We start from the raw sequence: 19,074 nt of genomic DNA on the forward strand, positions 1-19,074 counted from the left end.
CCTGAGAAATTCTGCATGTACTGTATGAGTGCTGAGTATATCAGCTATGAAATTAATAGATTTGGGTTCCGGGCAATTTCCTTCACTTGATCATCTTTCCTGTTATAACATGTGAAATCCAACGATATTCTCCTTATGAAAAGTAACTGAAGGGAACCCTCTACAAGTGATGAGGATGACACACCCTATGCATGGGTGTCAGTGAGGGAAGGACAAGTCTGGTACTTTGAAATACTTATCTCATCCCCAAACGTTTAGGCCCATATTAGCCTTGAGAGTCCCTGGACGTTCCCCTTTCCTCTCCTCTCTCTCCACCTTTCCTCTCCTCTCTCCTCGTCTATCTGCTCCTCCCCACCACCCTCTCCTCTCCTCTCCTCCCTCTCTCTCTACCTCTCTCCCACACTCCCAGCGCCCTGTATGCGCCAGGTTGATTTACGTTTACCCTCCCAAGAAAATCCCAACGTTCTTTTTTCATCATTTGCCAAGGCTTTTTTCCTTTCCCGAGAATCCCCTCTCACCCTACCCCCCACCCACCCAAAGCCAGCCATTCATCAGCTGTGACAGGCTCTCCGAAACTCTCTCAGCGCCCAGCCTGCTGGTGCAAACCAGATGTTGTCACTAAATCAGTACCCACATGGACAGATGTGAGGACCAGCAGAGGTGTGAGTGTGTGTGTGTGTGCGTGCGTGGGGGTGTGTGCGTGTGTGTGTGTGTGTGCGTGTGTGTAGGTTGCATGTGGAGATATCTCTCATGGGACAGCCCCAGCAGGTCCTGTCTAACACCTGCTAACCAGAGTGCCCATACAGTACCATGACATCAGCAGTAGAACTGTACAATGGGAGAGAACACCATTACATCTTTAAGCCTTTGCACCTGGACACGCTACAGTATATCTTTCCATCCCTCTTGTGTCAGTGTGTGGGTAACTCATTGTCCCTTGAAACAGACGTTATCCCAGTCCCAGTACACCTGCACGGACAGCCCATCTCATCCCTCTGAGTCTACACCCAGTGTGCCTGTAGTTGGCCTTAGTGGACTAGTAACCCCATCTCTATAATCCCTGCACACCTGCCCAGGAAACCCCTTCAACTCTCCAGGTGAGACCAAAGAGACCGCAGGACTTGATGGTGATGAAGACATTCAATCCATTAGGCAATTCTAACACAGGGCATACGTATTCTACACGGTACGACATTACAGAGTACAGTACATAGCGTTCTCAGCTTCCGTGGGACAGAGAGAGAATGAGTGAGTGAGTGAGAGAGAGAGAGAGAGAGAGTGTGTTGAGATGCCACAGTAGTAGGCACATTCTCTATCTATGAGGTTTTCTATGATGAGACAGAGAGGCTGTCGATGGCTCGTAGAGAGATAGCGAGAGACAGACAGAAGAGAAGAGGTTCTAGTGCTTTCCTAGATGACACTGTGGGCTCTTCTCTCGCGGTGTGTCAACAAGGCCAGGGGGGCTGGCATTCCAGAGTGGCAGGTCGCAGTGTTGCCATGACGAATGAGCGTTGTGCGCGGTGGAGACAGGTCTACTGAGACGTGGCGGCATTCTCCTCGCGGCGATAAGGCGCTCGCTCCGCAAATATTTCCACTGGTTGTGTGTGGCGAGGGCCAGACAGAGGGACAGAGAGAGTCAAAGAAAGAAAAGAGAGAAAGGGAGAGAAAGTCCGTAGTAAGCAGAACTGTCACTGCCCCATTGCCATGACTCCCGTGGACGGGAGGGTCACTCCGAGGCGAGGGTCGTCACCTTGGCAACAGTCCAGTAGACACACGCAGACTGGGCGTCGTTAAAGGGAAGGTTTATGCACATTATGACTGTATTACACTGTCACCAGCTGTACCATGTTCTCTGGCACACACACTTCCTGTGTGGGGTCGTCGGTAATGCAGCTCTTCTCACATTCTTTGGACAGGGAGCAGGACAGTCCCAGTTATGTCCTGTCCGTATTCTCTTCTATGGCCGTGACTCCATCCCATAATGACCACGTACAACCAGCAGCATAACCCATCTGTAGCTGGCAGGCTTGGGGACACATCCAAATCTTTTGGAAAACAATGGGCAAACTCTCTGATCATATAAATAGAATTTCACGTTCATTTCCTGTACCAAATGATTTGAAATTCAATTTCCAACAAAGCAATGACATGCGATAATATAATAATATATGTCATTTAGCTGATTATAATAAATGCCATTTAGCTGACGCTTTTATCCAAAGCGACTTACATTGCAGTGAGTGCAGACACTTCAGTATATATGGTCCCAGCAGGAATGAAACCCACAACCTATGCGTTGTTAGCGGCATGCTCTACCAACTGAACCACAGAGGACATTCAAGTAGCAAACAACGTTGACTGCGCCGACACTAACAGGTGAACACTTCACTGACAAGGTAGGTACTCTGGCTTTTTATTTAGAGGGATATGTTACCATTACAAAAAGGGTCTATGTACAGATTTTGGGATGGAAACATGTTGAATGGGTCATTCAAAAGACAGACAGCTCCAGCTTTACGAAGACAACTTCTCCACTGTAGATCAGAACAGATGACACCCCAAGTCTTGCTCTTGCTCCAGTGCCTGGAGCAGACCTCAGGGTATCGGGACAGTTCAACTCTGTTCCTCCATATGGACACCAAGGCACAGTTCTGTCCACACACACAGACACACACTCCTGAGTGTGCTCGCTCACGCATACACACACTGTCTGTGACGCAGATCAGTAGTTTCAGTCTGAATCGCTGTTGTAGTCCTCAGCGCCCCCCTTGGTCTCCGGCCCCCCGCCACCCCCCTCCTCATCACTCTCCTTGTCCCAGTCCTTCATCGAAGCCCCCATCATGTAGTCATCTCTGAGCACGCTCCACGCAGGCTTCTCCTCTGACTGCCCACCAGCCTGAACACAAAATACATATCAGATTTAATGAAAAAAAATAGTGGTTCATGGACAAATGTATATACAGATGAATGTTTTATGCTTCAGGTGTGTCCTCAAACTTAAGAGTAGGTAGACAACTACAATTCCCACTTCCATAGTCCTGTCACAATACTCTCTCATGACAGCATCTCAAGTTCCAAAAGCCAACAGTGCCCCCAAGTGGACATAAAGAGAAACTATATTAATGTTAATAGACAGTTGACATTAATAAACACTAATAGACACTCCCAAGAAAACACTAACGCAACAACTATTCATCCATGACACAGATTAAGCTAAACTGTTATGTTGACTGACAAATATTCTAATGTCAACTAACGGACAATATGGTAATGTTACAGACCAACTAATCAGGAGATCATGAATGCTATCTTTGTAAATGTAAACATTGCAAGACACCCGACGGTGAAAACCCACCGTCTGTTTCTCGCTCTTGACCTCGCCGGCCCCTTCTGTCCCCCGCAGGACGTTGATGAAGTCTTTCTTGGAGACGGAGGAGAGAAGCTTGACCTTCTTCCTCTCCGAGCCTCCCACCTCCTTCACCTTGTCGTCCATGGTCTTCTGGTGCTTCCTCACCGCGTTGAACAGCTGCACTACTCCCCTGAGGGACACAGGAGAAAGACACACACCAAGGCGGGCCTGTTAACATCTTCCTTCAAATGACATGAATTTCATAGGCTTCAATTTTGCATGTCTGAGTTCATATAGGGCTAGGCATGGGTTCCTTTGTTGGCATCGCTCTATTCAATGTGCTTTGTCACCGTTGCCTATATAAAAGGCAAACTACGGTATCATCATTCAGAAGTAAGCTGGAGCTTTTTGATAGGTCAATGTGCTTGTTACCTGGTAGCGATTCTCTGCAGGTTCCTCTCGTTCTCACGGTCTTTCACCAGGTCGGGTTTCTCTCGACTCATCATCTCCCACGCTCTCTTCTTGTCAATCTGTTGACCGGAGAGGTATGCATTAAAAGCACAGACAGATATTTATTATCATTAACTGCTTTTGGCTAAGCCTCATCAGATACCCAACAGTTGTTCAATACATAATTGATCACTGACCCAAACCCAACCCTGTTGGACTGTCTTTTCAGTACTCACTCACTCACTCACTCACACACACACACACACACACACACACACACACACAGTGACTGTACCTGTTTCTTCTTCTCCAGCCACTCCTTCTTCTCCTTCTCCTTCAGCTTGTCCAGCTGTTTGTTCTTCAGCAGGATGGTGGGTTTGCTCTCTGGGGTCTTCTTCTGCAGAATCTTGGCCATGGCCTCAGCCCATCCTGCGTTAGGGTTAGCCTCTCCTTCCCCTGCTTCCTTGTTGTCTTCATTGCCCTCTTCCTCTCCGTTTTCATCTTCTGCCTGTTCCCCGTCGCTCCCGCTGTCGCTCTGTCCTCCGTCATCACTCCCTCCCTCATCTGACCCTTCCCCCTCGCTCCCTCCCTCATCTGACCCTTCTCCCTCGCTCCCTCCATCAGAACCACTGTTGTTGCTGTCGTCCTGGGGCTCAGTATCCTCATCTAAGGAACATAGAGCATTAGTGACACACAGGCCAGCTACATGCATAACTTCACCTTACATTACTCCTCTTCACTCCCTACGCAACAATCTGAGAGTAACTAGCTATCCAAAACAGATAGCAAGCTACCTGTACTAGCCAAAGCCACCTCATCAATTCATAAAAAAAACAAGACGAGTAAATTGGATGCTCTAAATATTATACGGTCAGACTATTACAACCCAGTGTCCACTTCAACCCACGAAGCGATGAATGGAAATGTCACTTATTTTATCTAGATAACTTTAACTAGTTATACTTTACAGTCCGCTGTCCGGGCGAGACAGCAACAGTTTACTAGTGCAACAGAGATTATTATCAATTTTAGCTAACGTAGCCAAAGAGCGAGAATTGCAGTTTGCAGTGTAACATTGCCATGTAATGTATAAAAGCTTACCTTTTAAATCTGCTGGGCTCTCCACATGTGCCTTTTCCACGGCTGCCATCATTGTCCCGGAAATGGTTATGTGCAGCACTAAAACCGTTCCGTAGAACAACTTTGCAACGGATTGGAAATTCCCTACAGCGGCTGTCCTGTTTGGGACTTTCTTGGGACTTGGGCAGGGTTTGGGGGGTAGGCGTGCCCCATTGTATGGCCGAGCTAGTCTAGGAGTGTACCTGTTAAGGTTAAAGTCGAGCAAGAAAGATTAATCATACAATAAATCTTGTTTCAGTTTCCCTTTTCCAACATATCAAGTCAGCCTTCATTTCTTATGGTTACTTCAACAGCGTCAGTGTAGACTTAACTTCAGAGTAGTTCCTTTGGTAAACTTTCTAATTTAGCTGTCTGTTGTCAGTGTCTTTGTACATATTGCAAGGACCATCTATGAGACAAACTGACTTTCCCACATGGGTAAGAATACTTTAGTATCTCTAACTAACTTTTCAATCAGCTTTTATTCTTTTAGTGTATTCCTTTGTTTGACTGTGTGTGTGGGTGTGTGTGTGTGTGTGTGTGTGTGTGTGTGTGTGTGTGTGTGTGGGTGTGTGTGTGTGTGGGTGTGTGTGTGTGTGAGAGAGAGAGAGAGAGAGAGAGAGAGAGAGAGAGAGAGAGAGAGAAAGAGGGAGAGACAAAGAGACAGAGGGACGAAAGCAAAAACAGAACTTCTTAAGAATAAGTTTACTAATTGTTTTCTGTATCTTCCCTACAGAGGTGATATCAACTCTTGGGGTGCTGCTGAGAGCGGGCCTGGGTAGCTATTCTCTGATCCTGGCAGTAGCGAAAGCCTCAAGGGCCGTGGAGGTGATGATTCGATTGAATGAGGGTCCTGTGGAGTCAGTTTATGCAGCAGCCACAATAACTGGATTACCTGCACTGTTTGCACTACTGGGCTGTCTAGGACTTGGACTGGTCTTCCTATCCTTAGCATGTGGCATTACCATAGGAGCTTGGGCTATGATGCTAGTCATGAGTAGGAGAGTTGGATCAGGTGTAGCGATGGGGTTAACTGGACTGACTTTGGCCCTGGGACCTGGAATAGGAGGAGCAATCCTGGGACATGCTTTAACAATCGTCTTGATGATGGGACCAATTGGGATGTGTCTTATGGGAGTCCTTCTCAGCCTCTCCTTATTTCCAATGAGAAAACAAATTAAAAAAAACATAGTTATTACGGAGACAGGGTTGTTGATAGTGTTCCTTACTCTGACATTCATGACTATGCTGCTTGGAGTTTGGCTAGGAAATGTAATGGCTGGGGTAGACAGACGTGAAGCAGACATTATTCCCATTTTGATATTGTTTTCAGCAATTGTTCTGTTACCTGCTGCACGTGGTCTATCCTTTCTAGCAGAGATGGTCTTGGGCAAACTCAGCACAGTAGCCTTCCCATGGGTCCTGTATGGATGGTCAGTAGCCATGGCCGGTATGCTTTTCGGACTGAACCTTGGATCTTATGCCACTGGGCGACTGCAATATGAAACAGCCATGGTGCTTCAATCACTGGTGCACACTACTGCCCTGTTAGCCGGGCTGGTGGGCTCTGTCCTGGGGGCAGTATCAGTCAGTTCCCTGGAGGCTGGTATGGTTGGAGGGGTTTCTGTGTGGATATCCATCATGGTGGCTGTAGTGCTGAATATTTCAGACTGGTACCTTGGTGCTGGAGGAACTGTGGGGTTACTATTGGGCATGGCAGGGGCAGCAGGGGTATCTCTGGGTGCAGCTGGTGTGTCAACAGCAAAACAATACTCAGGGAAGGGATTTTTACTGGAAGCATTTGGGTCGGTCATATGCAGCACTGTTTTCGGAGAGTCATCTGTGACATTTCAGAACGTAGCAACAGCTCTGGCTGCAACGATAGCCCCTAAGCTGGTGATGGAAAGAGTGAGGGGCGCAGAGGATTTGGTCAGAGCCAGACGCAGGAATGGGCATGAGATGATGGCAGTGGCTACTCTGAGTTCAGCTGCCTTGGGGATGGTTGCGATGGGATCAATGGTGCTGGGGGCAGCCGGACTCTTCACAGCTCAATTGGGATCAGCAGGATCTTGTGGAGTTCTACTGGCAGCAGTGATAACTATCATAAAGACAGAAAATCTATACTTTAACAGAGACGTGCACAGGTAGGGGTGAAAAGTGCAAAGGCTCCTGCCCCTTTGCCCTGTCACTCACAAAGTGCGCTCCTGGATGTTTTTTTAAATATAAAAAACGAGTCAACGAGGATGTACAGTACATCTTATTTCCCTCTGTGTTCTCAAAATGTCCTCTTCAAAAACTGCCTTTTTGATTGTCTGAGAGCTGTATCATCAACCCTGCTGAAATAAATGAAGGAATGACTTAGCTCTTACCAGTTGTTTCTACCGTGCTAATTGGGGATTTCTGATTTGATATCTTTCGGATTTCCTTACAATACTTACCTATCCCCTCCTCTCCTTCCCTTACACACATACCCATACATTTGAGTCCAACTCCACACCCCACACCCCACTGTGTGAGGTGAATGTATTGAGATGAGTGACAGCACAAGAAAGGGGAGGAGACAGGGCAGATGCCAGATAAAGGAAGTATGCTCGCTGATACTTATGTGATGCAGGTAGTGGGTGTGTCCAGTCAGGGCTGCTGTCTTATAGGGGGGGAGGAGCACCTTCACCTGCTGATTCAGACACAGAGAGTGGCAGAGAGAGAGAGAGAGAGCTGGAAGAGGGAGATCACTGACCAGGAGAGACATTAGCACTATAAGCTCTGGAGGGAGAAGGAATCTCCATTCTGCTTCCTGTATCACCATGCGCCGGTCCAAGCTAAGTAAGAACTGTACTTGTACTGTACTGAACCACCTTACTGAACCTTTCAGAGAACACTGAATGGGTTGCCAATGCTGTATGAGATAGCGTGAACCAGATTGCTTTTGAATAGATTGGCTGACAGTAAGTATCTAACCATGCAGACACATGACCCTCTTCAGTCTTCCTGTCAGATGTACCCTGTTGGGCAATAGAATGTGCAAATATTTGTACTCCTTAAAGACTTATGGAGACTTTCATGTGGCCAGTCTGTTAGCATAGCCTACTACACTGTGAGATATGTTGGCCATGCGTTGATTTACCATGTAACATCATAGAGCTGATATACATACATACATACATACATACTGTATAGGAAATACTGAAAATTCATCTGGCAAAGCACTTTTACATTTAGCTCTATACTTCCAGGCTTAAATGTATGTGGGCTTACATGCGTTCAGTGTAGCTGGTATTTAAACCATGTGAGTACTGTAGATAGGATCATAACACTCTGCTGGTTAAACCTGATCAGCAAGAATATTGCCGACACCTTGCTCCACATACTTGAAGAGAGAAAGTCGTGGTGCCATTCATTAACACAGTACACAAACACATATCGTATAAACCCTGTCAAGAACTACAACACACAAACACATTTTTGTCATGTGCTTTACGGATGATTATAGCTCAATTCCACACTTTGAAAAGAAACAACAATTTCTCTCTCTCTCTCTCTCTCTCTCTCTCTCTCTCTCTCTCTCTCTCTCCCTCTCCCCTTCTCCTCCTCTCTCCCTGTTGTGTTTCAGAGGTCAGGAGCCCCATGGTGGAGGCAGCCGTAGGGTTTATCCTGGGAGCAGTGGGAGGATGTGTCCTGGGTGCCACAGAGGGGCCTGTGGACCAGGCCATGTCTGACATGACCTTTGGAGCCCTGCTGAGGCCAGTATCTGAGGGGGTCAAGACCGTGGGCCCCCTGGGGCTGGGGACCCTTATGGGAGCCACCGCACTCACCACAGCCATGACCTCTGTGGTGGCTGGGGTCATACTAGCCTCGGTGGTAGCATCCGTGTTGCTGGGCACTAGCAGTGGGAGTGGGGGTGCTGGTGGTGGTGGAGGAACGTCTCAAGCAGAGTCTATAGGAGTGTGGATAGCAGCAGGCCTGGTGGGGGCCTTCGGGACCACAGCCAGTGGAGCCACTCTGGGGGTCATAGTTGAAGGCATCACAGAGGGATCAGGTTTGGAGGGGCTGCTCTGGGCTCTGAGTTTATTCACCATGCTCAAACCTGCTCTGCACTTCCTGCTGAAGCTCGTATGGAGGCAAGGAGAGTCCTGTTGCATCCTGGGACAGACTCAGAGCGCCCAGGTCAGAGAAAGAGAGCAGAGAGAGATGGAGGCCAGAGAGACGGAGGAGAGAGGGAGGGTGGCCGTGGAGATGGAACAGAGGATCATCAACCTGGAGAAGGAGAGAGGAGAGGGGGTGGAGGGCCTGGAGCACAGGGCTGTCTGGGAGGCACAGTGCAAGGAGAGAGAAGAGATGGAGAGAACATGGAGAGAGAGACGAGAGGTGGAGGAAGAGAAGAGGACTGTTCAGGAGAAGATCAACAATGTAGTGGTGAAATATGTGGAGTTCCTGGCGTTTTCAGGGATTCCGATGACTGTGACCGCCATGGTTACAGCGGGGTTCGGCGTGTTCGGGTTTGGTGGCTACCGGTTTGTGTTTGTGGTCCTTCTAGCAGTTGTCCTCTTCATGTTTTTCATGTTGATGAAATCGTCTAATTTCAACTTCTGGATGTTCATGAGTTGCATGGGGATGTTTGCCACGTTCGCCATCGCTGTTCTCACCGTGCACGCTGGCCAGGAAGTGGTGTCGGAGTCCATCAAAATGCGAGCGGCAGGACAGAACGTATCCAAGGAGAACATCAGCACCAGGATGAATCACAGATCTTCTTTGGAGGCGCTGGGCGCCGGGTTCTTTGTGGCTAAACTGTGCCAGCTGGGTTTAGGCGCCACAGTGGGAGGTCCTCTGGGTCGAGGGGGGGGCGAGGAGAAGGTCGTAGTGGGAGCAGCTGGAGTGACAGTGGTCATCCTGATGGTGGTGAGGGCCTTGGCTCCAGTGCTGGGGGTGGGGGGGACAGCAGGGGCACTGTTGGGGGCGGTTGCGGCAGCAGGGGTGTCTGTGAGGGCAGCTGCGGCCGTGGCATTGGGATGGTCCTCGTGGGCAGGCACCATAGGGACTACGGTGGGCATGGTGGTAGGAGCATTGGGCATGGGGAAGTGGCACTTTGTCAACATTGGACTACAGGTGCCGGTGGTTTATGTCTTTGCTATGACCAAGCCCTTTTGACAGACTCTCTCCAGACCACTTTCTAATTGGACATTACGAGGGAATGAGGCTCTGTGCTGAATAGACATTTAGAAGAGGAATTCTGACAACAAGCATTGAAAAACAAATGTTATCAAGTCAAATGGTGATGCAGTATTCATCATGAGAGACCCATTGGACATACACTGATGAAAACCCGATGTCTGTTAAAAAATAAAACATTTGTATGAATGTGGTTTATAGTATTAGTGACATTCATAAGCAATGCTGTAGAACCTGTTTTATACCAACACCTCTGCTATGTGACCTGACTGTGGTCTTGAAAAGCTTATCAGACATAACCCATCAAACTGTCAAACTTTTCAAATGAACACAAGGCTTATTACTATGGTTTAAACGATATATCTCGTGGTGCATTCTCAAAAGATAAAGCTTACTGTCACCATGATTGAATGCTGTGTGTTTAAAGTTATGATTTGATAACTGGTCAAAGTTTCATTGATGTATAGTGACAAATAGTGAAATACCCCTCTAAATTGTAATTTTCAGAAGAAAAAAACATTAAACAAATGAACACAAAACATTTACAGGAATTGATATGATCTCAATTTATTCTGAAATACTGATGTGAAACATGTATTTATCTGATGTAATAATCATAGTAACAAAACCATTCAACTGAAAAGCAGAAGTGAAAACACAAGCTCTGGGTCTGAAACCATTTGCTATGCCGAAAGTATCAACAGCGTTTCAGATGCTACTCATTCTGCTCCATCTGGCACTGGCTCTTCTGCAGGGTTGCAGTGATCGGTGCCCCCTTGTTCTCATGCCGGACCTGACAGACATAGTTCTGGCCGGCCTCCCAGACAGAGCTGGAGACGGTCAGGGTGCTACTGGTGCTGTAGGTCCCATCAGACTGACGCACTGACTGGCCGTCCTGTTTGTCCCCCGTGGGGCTCCGTCCGTCGATGGTCCAGGTGACTGTGAGTTGATCAGGGAAGTAGTTGTTGATCAGACAGACCAGCGAGGTGTGGCCGGTGCTGGACAGGTCCTTGCCAGATGGAGCAAGAACACTGACTTTAGGGGGGGACGGAGCACGGTCTGAGGGAAAAAACAACATGTATTAAAACATCCAAAATGGAAATAGAAATCAGTGAATTATGCTGATATATACAGTATTGTATCATGGTCACCATGACCGCAGACAAAGAAACATTCAACGTTGCACAGTAAAATACTAAATCAAACAGCAGCAAATGTTGACAAATAAGGTTACTGAATACAAGACTCAGTTGCTCTGAGAAAAATAAGACCAATGTGATTTACACTGAGATATGTTCTACTTTTACATTTTAAAAATCAATTCAACATTTCAATTGCAAAACAAATATTAGATAGTGACAGCACAAATAACACAGTAGCCTGGAGTCTCAAAAGGCATTGTAATTTAACATCAGAACAGCAACTTACTTGTAACGGTGAGTTTGGTTCCTTGCCCGAAAGTGTATCACAGTGTTTCAAACAGACGAGGACGCCGTACAAAAACCTCCCCTTCATGAAGCTCACTGGTCCGTGAACGGCACTGTGAAATCAGACAACAGAGTTTTGCCAAACGTAACATTATCTGAAGATAAAACCCCTCAAACTCATTATAGAATCATTGTTAGGCTCGATAACGCTTAATTATTCAAATATCCAAGAACTTACAAGTGTGAATGATAGAAAACAGAGAAACTAAGAAACAAACTGATATACTAAAGAAATGAATATAACACAGGGGAGGATAGATTATTTAGCTAATAGAATCCTGACAATCTCAACAATAATAGCTAAATAATAAATGCTTACCATAACTGCTCAATCCAGGCAGAGAACTGCCTTTGTATGTCCCTCTCTCCACAACAAATAGAGATATCTTCCCTCTGCACTGATAAGCTACAGAAGGCAATTTTCACACTCAGGAATCACTCTTGTCAGCAGTATTATCCACACAGGTATCATACTCTGTAAATCCAAATTCAATATTCCTCAATGTGAATGTCCATCTTCGGTGCAGTTAAGGTAGAGTCTGTTGCAGATTGAGGTTCCATGCAGCTGTGTGGGACAGTCATCACTGAAGCTGAACTGTTCTCTGAAGCTTGACCACATGAGCCCGCTGATCTGCTGTGTGTGAATCACAGAGGTTTTTGTACGGCCATATTTCACTGTGTGAATGGACGCTGATCACTCTGTTGACAGTAATACTCTGCCTCATCCTCTACCTGGACCCCTGTGATGGTGAAGGTGGTGAGAGCCCCTGTAACTGAGCCACTGAACCGACCAGGGGTGCGAGAGAAGCGACTGGTACCATCGTACATAAGACCTCTAGGTGCTTGTCCAGGTTTAAACTGGTGCAGATCCATATCATCGCCAATGTCTTCTGAGGCTCTACAGAGGATGTTGACAGTGTCTCCAGGCTTGGCAGTGATGACTGGAGGAGACTGGTCCACTGTGATGTCTCCCAATGAACCTGCAGGCAAGACAAGAGAGACATGAGGGAGAGTAAGAAAGGGAAACATTACGATGGGTAAAGCTTTATCTTATGGTCCCCTAACTACCTGTTATTTAATAACTGTCTTGTATTATTATACTTAAGTTGTATGAAAAATGAATCTCTTAATCTAAATGAAACGTACCTTTAATCCACAAAGCTAAAAGGAGCAACAGTTTCCAGGTTGGTTTCATGTTGAATCAGATGATTTCTCTGGGAGGTGTGATGGTCTGAGATGATCTCTTCTTTAGTGTGCAGTTAGCTCTTAAAGACTCTATTTCAGAAATGGAGGTCAGAAATGAAACTACATGCAAATCACTTCTCTCAACTCCACCAGCCACCTGGTATGAGTGGAAATTAATAAATGAGTCACTCTGCTGTCTTTCAGAAAATGCAAGACGACAAAGGATAATAAACAGATTAAAAGCACAAGTTGAGTGTTTATCAGACAGAACTTTGTTCCAGTTCAATTTGATTTATTACAATGAAACAAATAAATGCAGCAATATTCTGTCTATAATTCTTAACTAACTTATTGGTTCAAAAGACACTCATTTTCGAGAATCTGAGCGCCTTGTGGCTGAATGCTTCATTGCTCCTGCAGCTATTTCAGTCCATGTAAATCTATCTGATGGACTTCCCCTGACCTAGGTAGTTTCACACGTCTCCCAGGAGACTTTTGAAGCAGGTGTAGATTAACAGTTAGCATACATTCTACTATAATGTCTATATCTTGAATGACTCAAAACTAATTTCCTAATGAACTTCATGAGGTCCACATCATCATCATAGTCATCATCATCAAATCATCATCATCATCACCACCACCACCACCATCATCATCACCATCATCACCATCAGGATTTACAGCATGCAAACATTCTACTATAACAGTTATATCAAAGGAATAATCTTCAGTAAAGCTGCAACTCTGGTTTCTCACCATATTAACAAAAGTAATTGTCACATATATACATTGTGTGTGGCTTCAAGGTAATCTTGAAATAAATTCCAGTTCATCAGAATATGGTGCAATAGTGCCATCTAATGAAAAACATTGGGTATAATGTTTCACGTGTTGACGTTACAACATTTCATATAAGGGTAAACTATCAAGACAATAATATAGTCACCAGTCTCTTACTATCTCGCCAAATAACTGACACAAAAAAAAAGTTGGTAAGCCTAACCCTGAACAAATCTCATTAGTTTAAAAACTGAGGCCTGGAGGCTTATGCTGATCCTGTTTTTCCCTCTCTCTGTGGTACATCCATGTAAAAAACACCTCATACAAATGTAAAGTAGGCTGGTAATCAATATGACTATAGTTGATTGATATCATCCTACATTTCCCATGAATATAATCATGCACGGTCATCTGAATAAGATGAATAAATACCAGACTTCAAGATACAGTCTATAAAGTCTCCTCTCAGCTTATAATCCTGAATCATGAATCCTAGGAGATACATGACATTATTAAAGACAAGACAGGTACTGCATATTGTCTTCATGTGGATAATCAGTTGTTGTAATGAAGTTGCAATTGAATGACCATCACTGCAAATCATTTTCATTGTTGAAAATATATAAGCCTAAAGGGCAGCACTTTCATTATTTAATCATACACTTGTACATGATCTGACAAGTGAGACTTGACATGCTGTATAAGGGTTGTAGACCAGAGGATACATTTCCAATTACCAATTTTGCCCATGTGACACACACACACACACGCACACACACACACACACACACACACACACGCACATACACACACACACGCACACACACACACACACACACACACACACACACACACACACACACACACACACACACACACACACACACACTCACACAACTAACCACCCAAGTCCACTGTTCCAGAAATGATTTGAAGCTTGAATTAACGCCCCTTTAATTGCTTCAATCTCAGAAATTACTAAGAACTAATATTGAGTTCTACCACAGGATCGACAGCAAATGAATATACCCCCCCCCCTTCAAATAAACAGAATATATCTCAAAGTTCAATACCAAAAGATAATCTAAAGCTCACTGTCACCATAATCGGATGTTGTGTTAAATGTTGTCATCATTTAGTAATGTGTTGAAGTTTAATATATGTATAGTGAAATGCCCCTCTTATAATATTTTGTTTTTTTTAAAACCAAAACAAGAAACAAATGAACACAAAAAATACATTTGCAGTAATTGATATGAATTCTGTTTATTCTGAAATACTGACATGAAACATGAATTTATCTGATGTAATAATCATAGTAACAAAACCATTCAACTGAAAAGCAGAAGTGAAAACACAAGCTCTGGGTCTGAAACCATTTGCTATGCCGAAAGTATCAACAGCGTTTCAGATGCTACTCATTCTGCTCCATCTGGCACTGGCTCTTCTGCAGGGTTGCAGTGATCGGTGCCCCCTTGTTCTCATGCCGGACCTGACAGACATAGTTCTGGCCGGCCTCCCAGACAGAGCTGGAGACGGTCAGCGTGCTACTGGTGCTGTAGGTCCCATCAGACTGACGCACTGACTGGCCGTCCTGTTTGTCCCCCGTGGGACTCCGTCCATCGATGGTCCAGGTGACTGTGAGTTGATCAGGGAAGTAGTTGTTGATCAGACAGACCAGCGAGGTGTGGCCGGTGCTGGACAGGTCCTTGCCAGATGGAGCAAGAACACTGACTTTAGGGGGGGACGGAGCACGGTCTGAGGGAAAAAACAACATGTATTAATACATCCAAAATGGAAATAGAAATCAGTGAATTATGCTGATATATACAGTATTGTATCATGGTCACCATGACCGCAGACAAAGAAACATTCAACGTTGCACAGTAAAATACTAAATCAAACAGCAGCAAATGTTGACATATAAGGTTACTGAATACAAGACTAAGTTAAAGTAAGTAAGACCAATGTGATTTACACTGAGATATACTGTATGTTCTACTTTTACATTTTAAAAATCAATTCAACATATCAATTGCAAAACAAATATTAGATAGTGTCAGCACAAATAACACAGTAGCCTGGAATCTCAAAACGCATTGTAATTTAACATCAGAACAGCAACTTACTTGAGGCAACGGTGAGTTTGGTTCCTTGCCCGAAAGTGTATCACAGTGATTCAAACAGACGAGGACGCCGTACAAAAACCTCCACTTCATGAAGCTCACTGGTCCGTGAACGGCACTGTGAAATCAGACGACAGAGTTTTGCCAAACGTAACATTATCTTAAGATAAAACCCCTCAAACTCATTATAGAATCATTGTTAGGCTCGATAACGCTTAATTATTCAAATATCCAAGAACTTACAAGTGTGAATGATAGAAAACAGAGAAACTAAGAAACAAACTGATATACTAAAGAAATGAATATAACACAGGGGAGGATAGATTATTTAGCTAATAGAATCCTGACAATCTCAACAATAATAGCTAAATAATAAATGCTTACCATAACTGCTCAATCCAGGCAGAGAACTGCCTTTGTATGTCCCTCTCTCCACAACAAATAGAGATATCTTCCCTCTGCACTGATAAGCTACAGAAGGCAATTTTCACACTCAGGAATCACTCTTGTCAGCAGTATTATCCACACAGGTATCATACTCTGTAAATCCAAATTCAATATTCCTCAATGTGAATGTCCATCTTCGGTGCAGTTAAGGTAGAGTCTGTTGCAGATTGAGGTTCCATGCAGCTGTGTGGGACAGTCATCACTGAAGCTGAACTGTTCTCTGAAGCGTGACCACATGAGCCCGCTGATCTGCTGTGTGTGAATCACAGAGGTTTTTGTACGGCCATATTTCACTGTGTGAGTGGGTGTGCTTCGTCCTGTTGACAGTAATACACAGCCTCATCCTCTACCTGGACTCCTGTGATGGTGAAGGTGGTGAGAGTTGCAGTATAGGTACTACTGAATCGACTAGGAGTGTAAGAATACCTTCCAACACTGTCATGAAAGAGGCCTTTGGGTGCCTGTCCAAATTTAAACTGGTGCAGTGACATATCATCATGAATGTTTTGTGAGGCTCTACAGAGGATGTTGACAGTGTCTCCAGGCTTGGCAGTGATGACTGGAGGAGACTGGTCCACTGTGATGTCCCCCAATGAACCTGCAGATATAACGAAAGACATGAGACATTAACTGCTATAAAAGTTGAACTCTGTCACAATAATTAAGTAAATAATAATAATTAAAACATTTTTAAAATAAATACATCTTTAGTTGAGACTCACCTTTTGTCCACAGAGCTAAAAGACAGAGGAATTGAATAGTTGGTAACATTGTGCTCAATAAGATACAGGAGGACTTGAAGTCTGTAGGACAAGTGTAGAGTAGTCTGGTCTTCTATGGACTGTTGAGTTGGTCTGAGGAAGGGACTGTATTTGAAGAAAGAGGAAACAAAACTGCATGCAAATCAGTCTGGATATGCAATGACACATAGGCTACATGTTTTTGCCCATATGCCTAATCAAAGAATAGAAAGGCATGGGAAATGATTGTCCTTCAACATTTTGTCACTCTGATCATTAGAATCTCTGGAGTTGTACCCTGTTGAGTTCACAGAGCATGTTTTTTGGTCAATTGTCTATTTAAGGTCCTCTACACCAGCACTACAGATAGAGTCACCTCTATTAACTGATGTGTATGCAAATGAGTCGTCAGCTATATTTAGTGTATTACAATAATATATGTCATAGTCATTGAGACGGTTTCCTTTACATTTTGAACAGTAAATATATACGTTGGGATGAGTGTGATGCAACTGTTTCGTTCAGGGAAATATTCAATTCACTGGATTTAAATGTATTTCTAAAAATGTAATTCTAAAAACGAATTATTTTCATGATCATTCAGTATACCAAACACTGTAGCTGTTCAATTGAATTTCAGAGATAGGTCTTACAGCAGGCCTGTCTGTCCATGAAGATGAACTAGTGATCTGTGATTGTGTTACAGAGCAGATTGATGTTCCATACAGCTGTGTAGGAAAGGGATCATTGAACCTTGACAGCTCTCTGATGCCGTGGCTTCACACAAACTCACTGAAGTGAGCAAAACACACAGAGGTTTTTGTACGGCTGTATTTCACTGTGTGAATGGACGCTCTTCACCCTGTTGACAGTAATACTCTGCCTCATCCTCTACCTGGACCCCTGTGATGGTGAAGGTGGTGAGAGCCCCTGTATATGAGCCACTGAACCGACCAGGGGTGTGAGAGAAGCGACTGGTACTATAGTACATAAGACCTCTAGGTGCTTGTCCAGGTTTAAACTGGTGCAGACCCATATCATTGCCAATGTCTTGTGAGGCTCTACAGAGGATGTTGACAGTGTCTCCAGGCTTGGCAGTGATGACTGGAGGAGACTGGTCCACTGTGATGTCCCCCAATGAACCTGCAGGCAAGACAAGAGATACATGATACAATAGATGCATTGTTGAAAATGAACTTCCGATCAAGATGAATAGTTAAGATAACATAGCATAGAATACACATACAGTATAAAGACAAAACATGAAAATGATTCAGTTTAATTCAGACTCACCTTGTACCCACAGGGCTAAAAGACAGAGGAGCTGAATTGTTGAGATCATTGTTCTCAGATACAGGAGGACTTGAAGTCTGTAGGACAAGTGTAGAGTAGTCTGGTCTTCTATGGACTGTTGAGGTGGTCTGAGGAAGGGACTGTATTTGAAGAAAGAGGAAGCAAAACTGCATGCAAATAAGTCTGCTTTAATCAAGTCATGAAGGAACCAAAGGGAAATTATGCTATCAGCATTTGTAGTCACTCTGGTGAATTCCCAGATCATGTTTTTGGAAATTCTCTATTTTCCAATGATCAAAATGGAATAAACAAACCACACAATTATTGTTACTGTTCCACCATCACCCAGTTGAGGTGGTAGTGGTAGTGATAGTTACAGTAATGCAATATTACAATGTTCCATCTTACATTTGTTTTGAATGTTGTGCAGGTGGATGTTTCTGTGGGTCTATTTACTATTGACATTATAGATGTAGTGTGGTTTTTATGGTATTCCAATCTGAGGGGAATCAATGTCATAGATATTGACACTCTACAGGTATGATAGAATACACAGTATGTTGGGATGAGTGTTTATGCAACTGTTTCATCCATGGAAATGATCAATTCACTGGAGGGTGGATTTGAATTTACTACTCAAGATTGGATGAACGAATGATTTTCAAGATGTACTGTATATAATTGAGTAACATAATAATAATTACCAGTGATCTGTGATTGTGTTACAATGCAGATTGATGTTCCCCACAGCTGTGTAGGAAAGGGATTCAATGAACCTTGACAGCTCTCAGATGCCATGCCTTCATACAAACTCACTGAAGTGAGCAAAACACTAATTATATGTTTTAACATTGATTATTTTCCAGGAAGATCTAAATCTAAATCCAACTCACCTTTAGTCCACAAAGCTAAGAGGAACAACAGTTTCC

General features: G+C 44.3%; 2 protein-coding genes and 2 gene segments (V, D, J or C); 1 reads left to right on the top strand and 3 right to left on the bottom strand.

The window, feature by feature from the left end:
- Positions 1–2,379: 2,379 nt before the first annotated feature.
- Positions 2,380–5,024, bottom strand: rrp15 (ribosomal RNA processing 15 homolog). Of its 2 annotated transcripts, none has more exons than XM_083679652.1 (5): positions 4,901–5,024; positions 4,095–4,465; positions 3,782–3,879; positions 3,377–3,539; positions 2,380–2,896 (listed from the first exon to the last, which is right to left on the bottom strand). In XM_083679652.1, exons 1-5 carry the CDS (start codon positions 4,950–4,952, stop codon positions 2,732–2,734), a joined length of 849 nt encoding a protein of 282 aa, XP_083535778.1. In that variant the 5' UTR covers positions 4,953–5,024; the 3' UTR covers positions 2,380–2,731. The 2 variants fall into 2 exon arrangements, with proteins under 2 accessions (XP_083535778.1, XP_083535777.1); XM_083679651.1 differs by having other exon boundaries at positions 2,381–2,896; positions 3,356–3,539.
- Positions 5,025–7,585: 2,561 nt separating this feature from the next.
- On the top strand, positions 7,586–10,618 carry LOC310811470 (uncharacterized protein). Its single transcript, XM_083679644.1, has 2 exons — positions 7,586–7,741; positions 8,529–10,618. Exons 1-2 carry the CDS (start codon positions 7,723–7,725, stop codon positions 10,061–10,063), a joined length of 1,554 nt encoding a protein of 517 aa, XP_083535770.1. The 5' UTR covers positions 7,586–7,722; the 3' UTR covers positions 10,064–10,618.
- Positions 10,619–10,625: 7 nt separating this feature from the next.
- LOC310811476 (Ig kappa chain V region Mem5-like) lies at positions 10,626–12,808 on the bottom strand. The segment is given in 4 exons: positions 12,718–12,808; positions 12,255–12,551; positions 11,513–11,548; positions 10,626–11,143 (listed from the first exon to the last, which is right to left on the bottom strand).
- Positions 12,809–14,793: 1,985 nt separating this feature from the next.
- Positions 14,794–18,249, bottom strand: LOC310811475 (Ig kappa chain V region Mem5-like). The segment is given in 4 exons: positions 18,146–18,249; positions 17,699–17,995; positions 15,669–15,707; positions 14,794–15,297 (listed from the first exon to the last, which is right to left on the bottom strand).
- Between the last annotated feature and the right edge of the window lie 825 nt (positions 18,250–19,074).

This window comes from Argentina silus (assembly GCF_951799395.1).
Source record: "Argentina silus genome assembly, chromosome: 10".
NCBI lineage: Eukaryota > Metazoa > Chordata > Actinopteri > Argentiniformes > Argentinidae > Argentina > Argentina silus.

What these genes read in the sequence shown, in the direction of transcription:
- rrp15 (XM_083679651.1), bottom strand. Translation starts at nt 4,952, where the DNA reads ATGATGGCAGCCGTGGAAAAGGCACATGTGGAGAGCCCAGCAGATTTA. An exon ending in GAGCCCAGCAGATTTAAAAG is followed by an intron (nt 4,466 to 4,900) that starts GTAAGCTTTTAT and finishes TATGTTCCTTAG; the next exon opens with ATGAGGATACTGAGCCCCAG. An exon ending in GGCTGGAGAAGAAGAAACAG is followed by an intron (nt 3,880 to 4,094) that starts GTACAGTCACTG and finishes TCCGGTCAACAG; the next exon opens with ATTGACAAGAAGAGAGCGTG.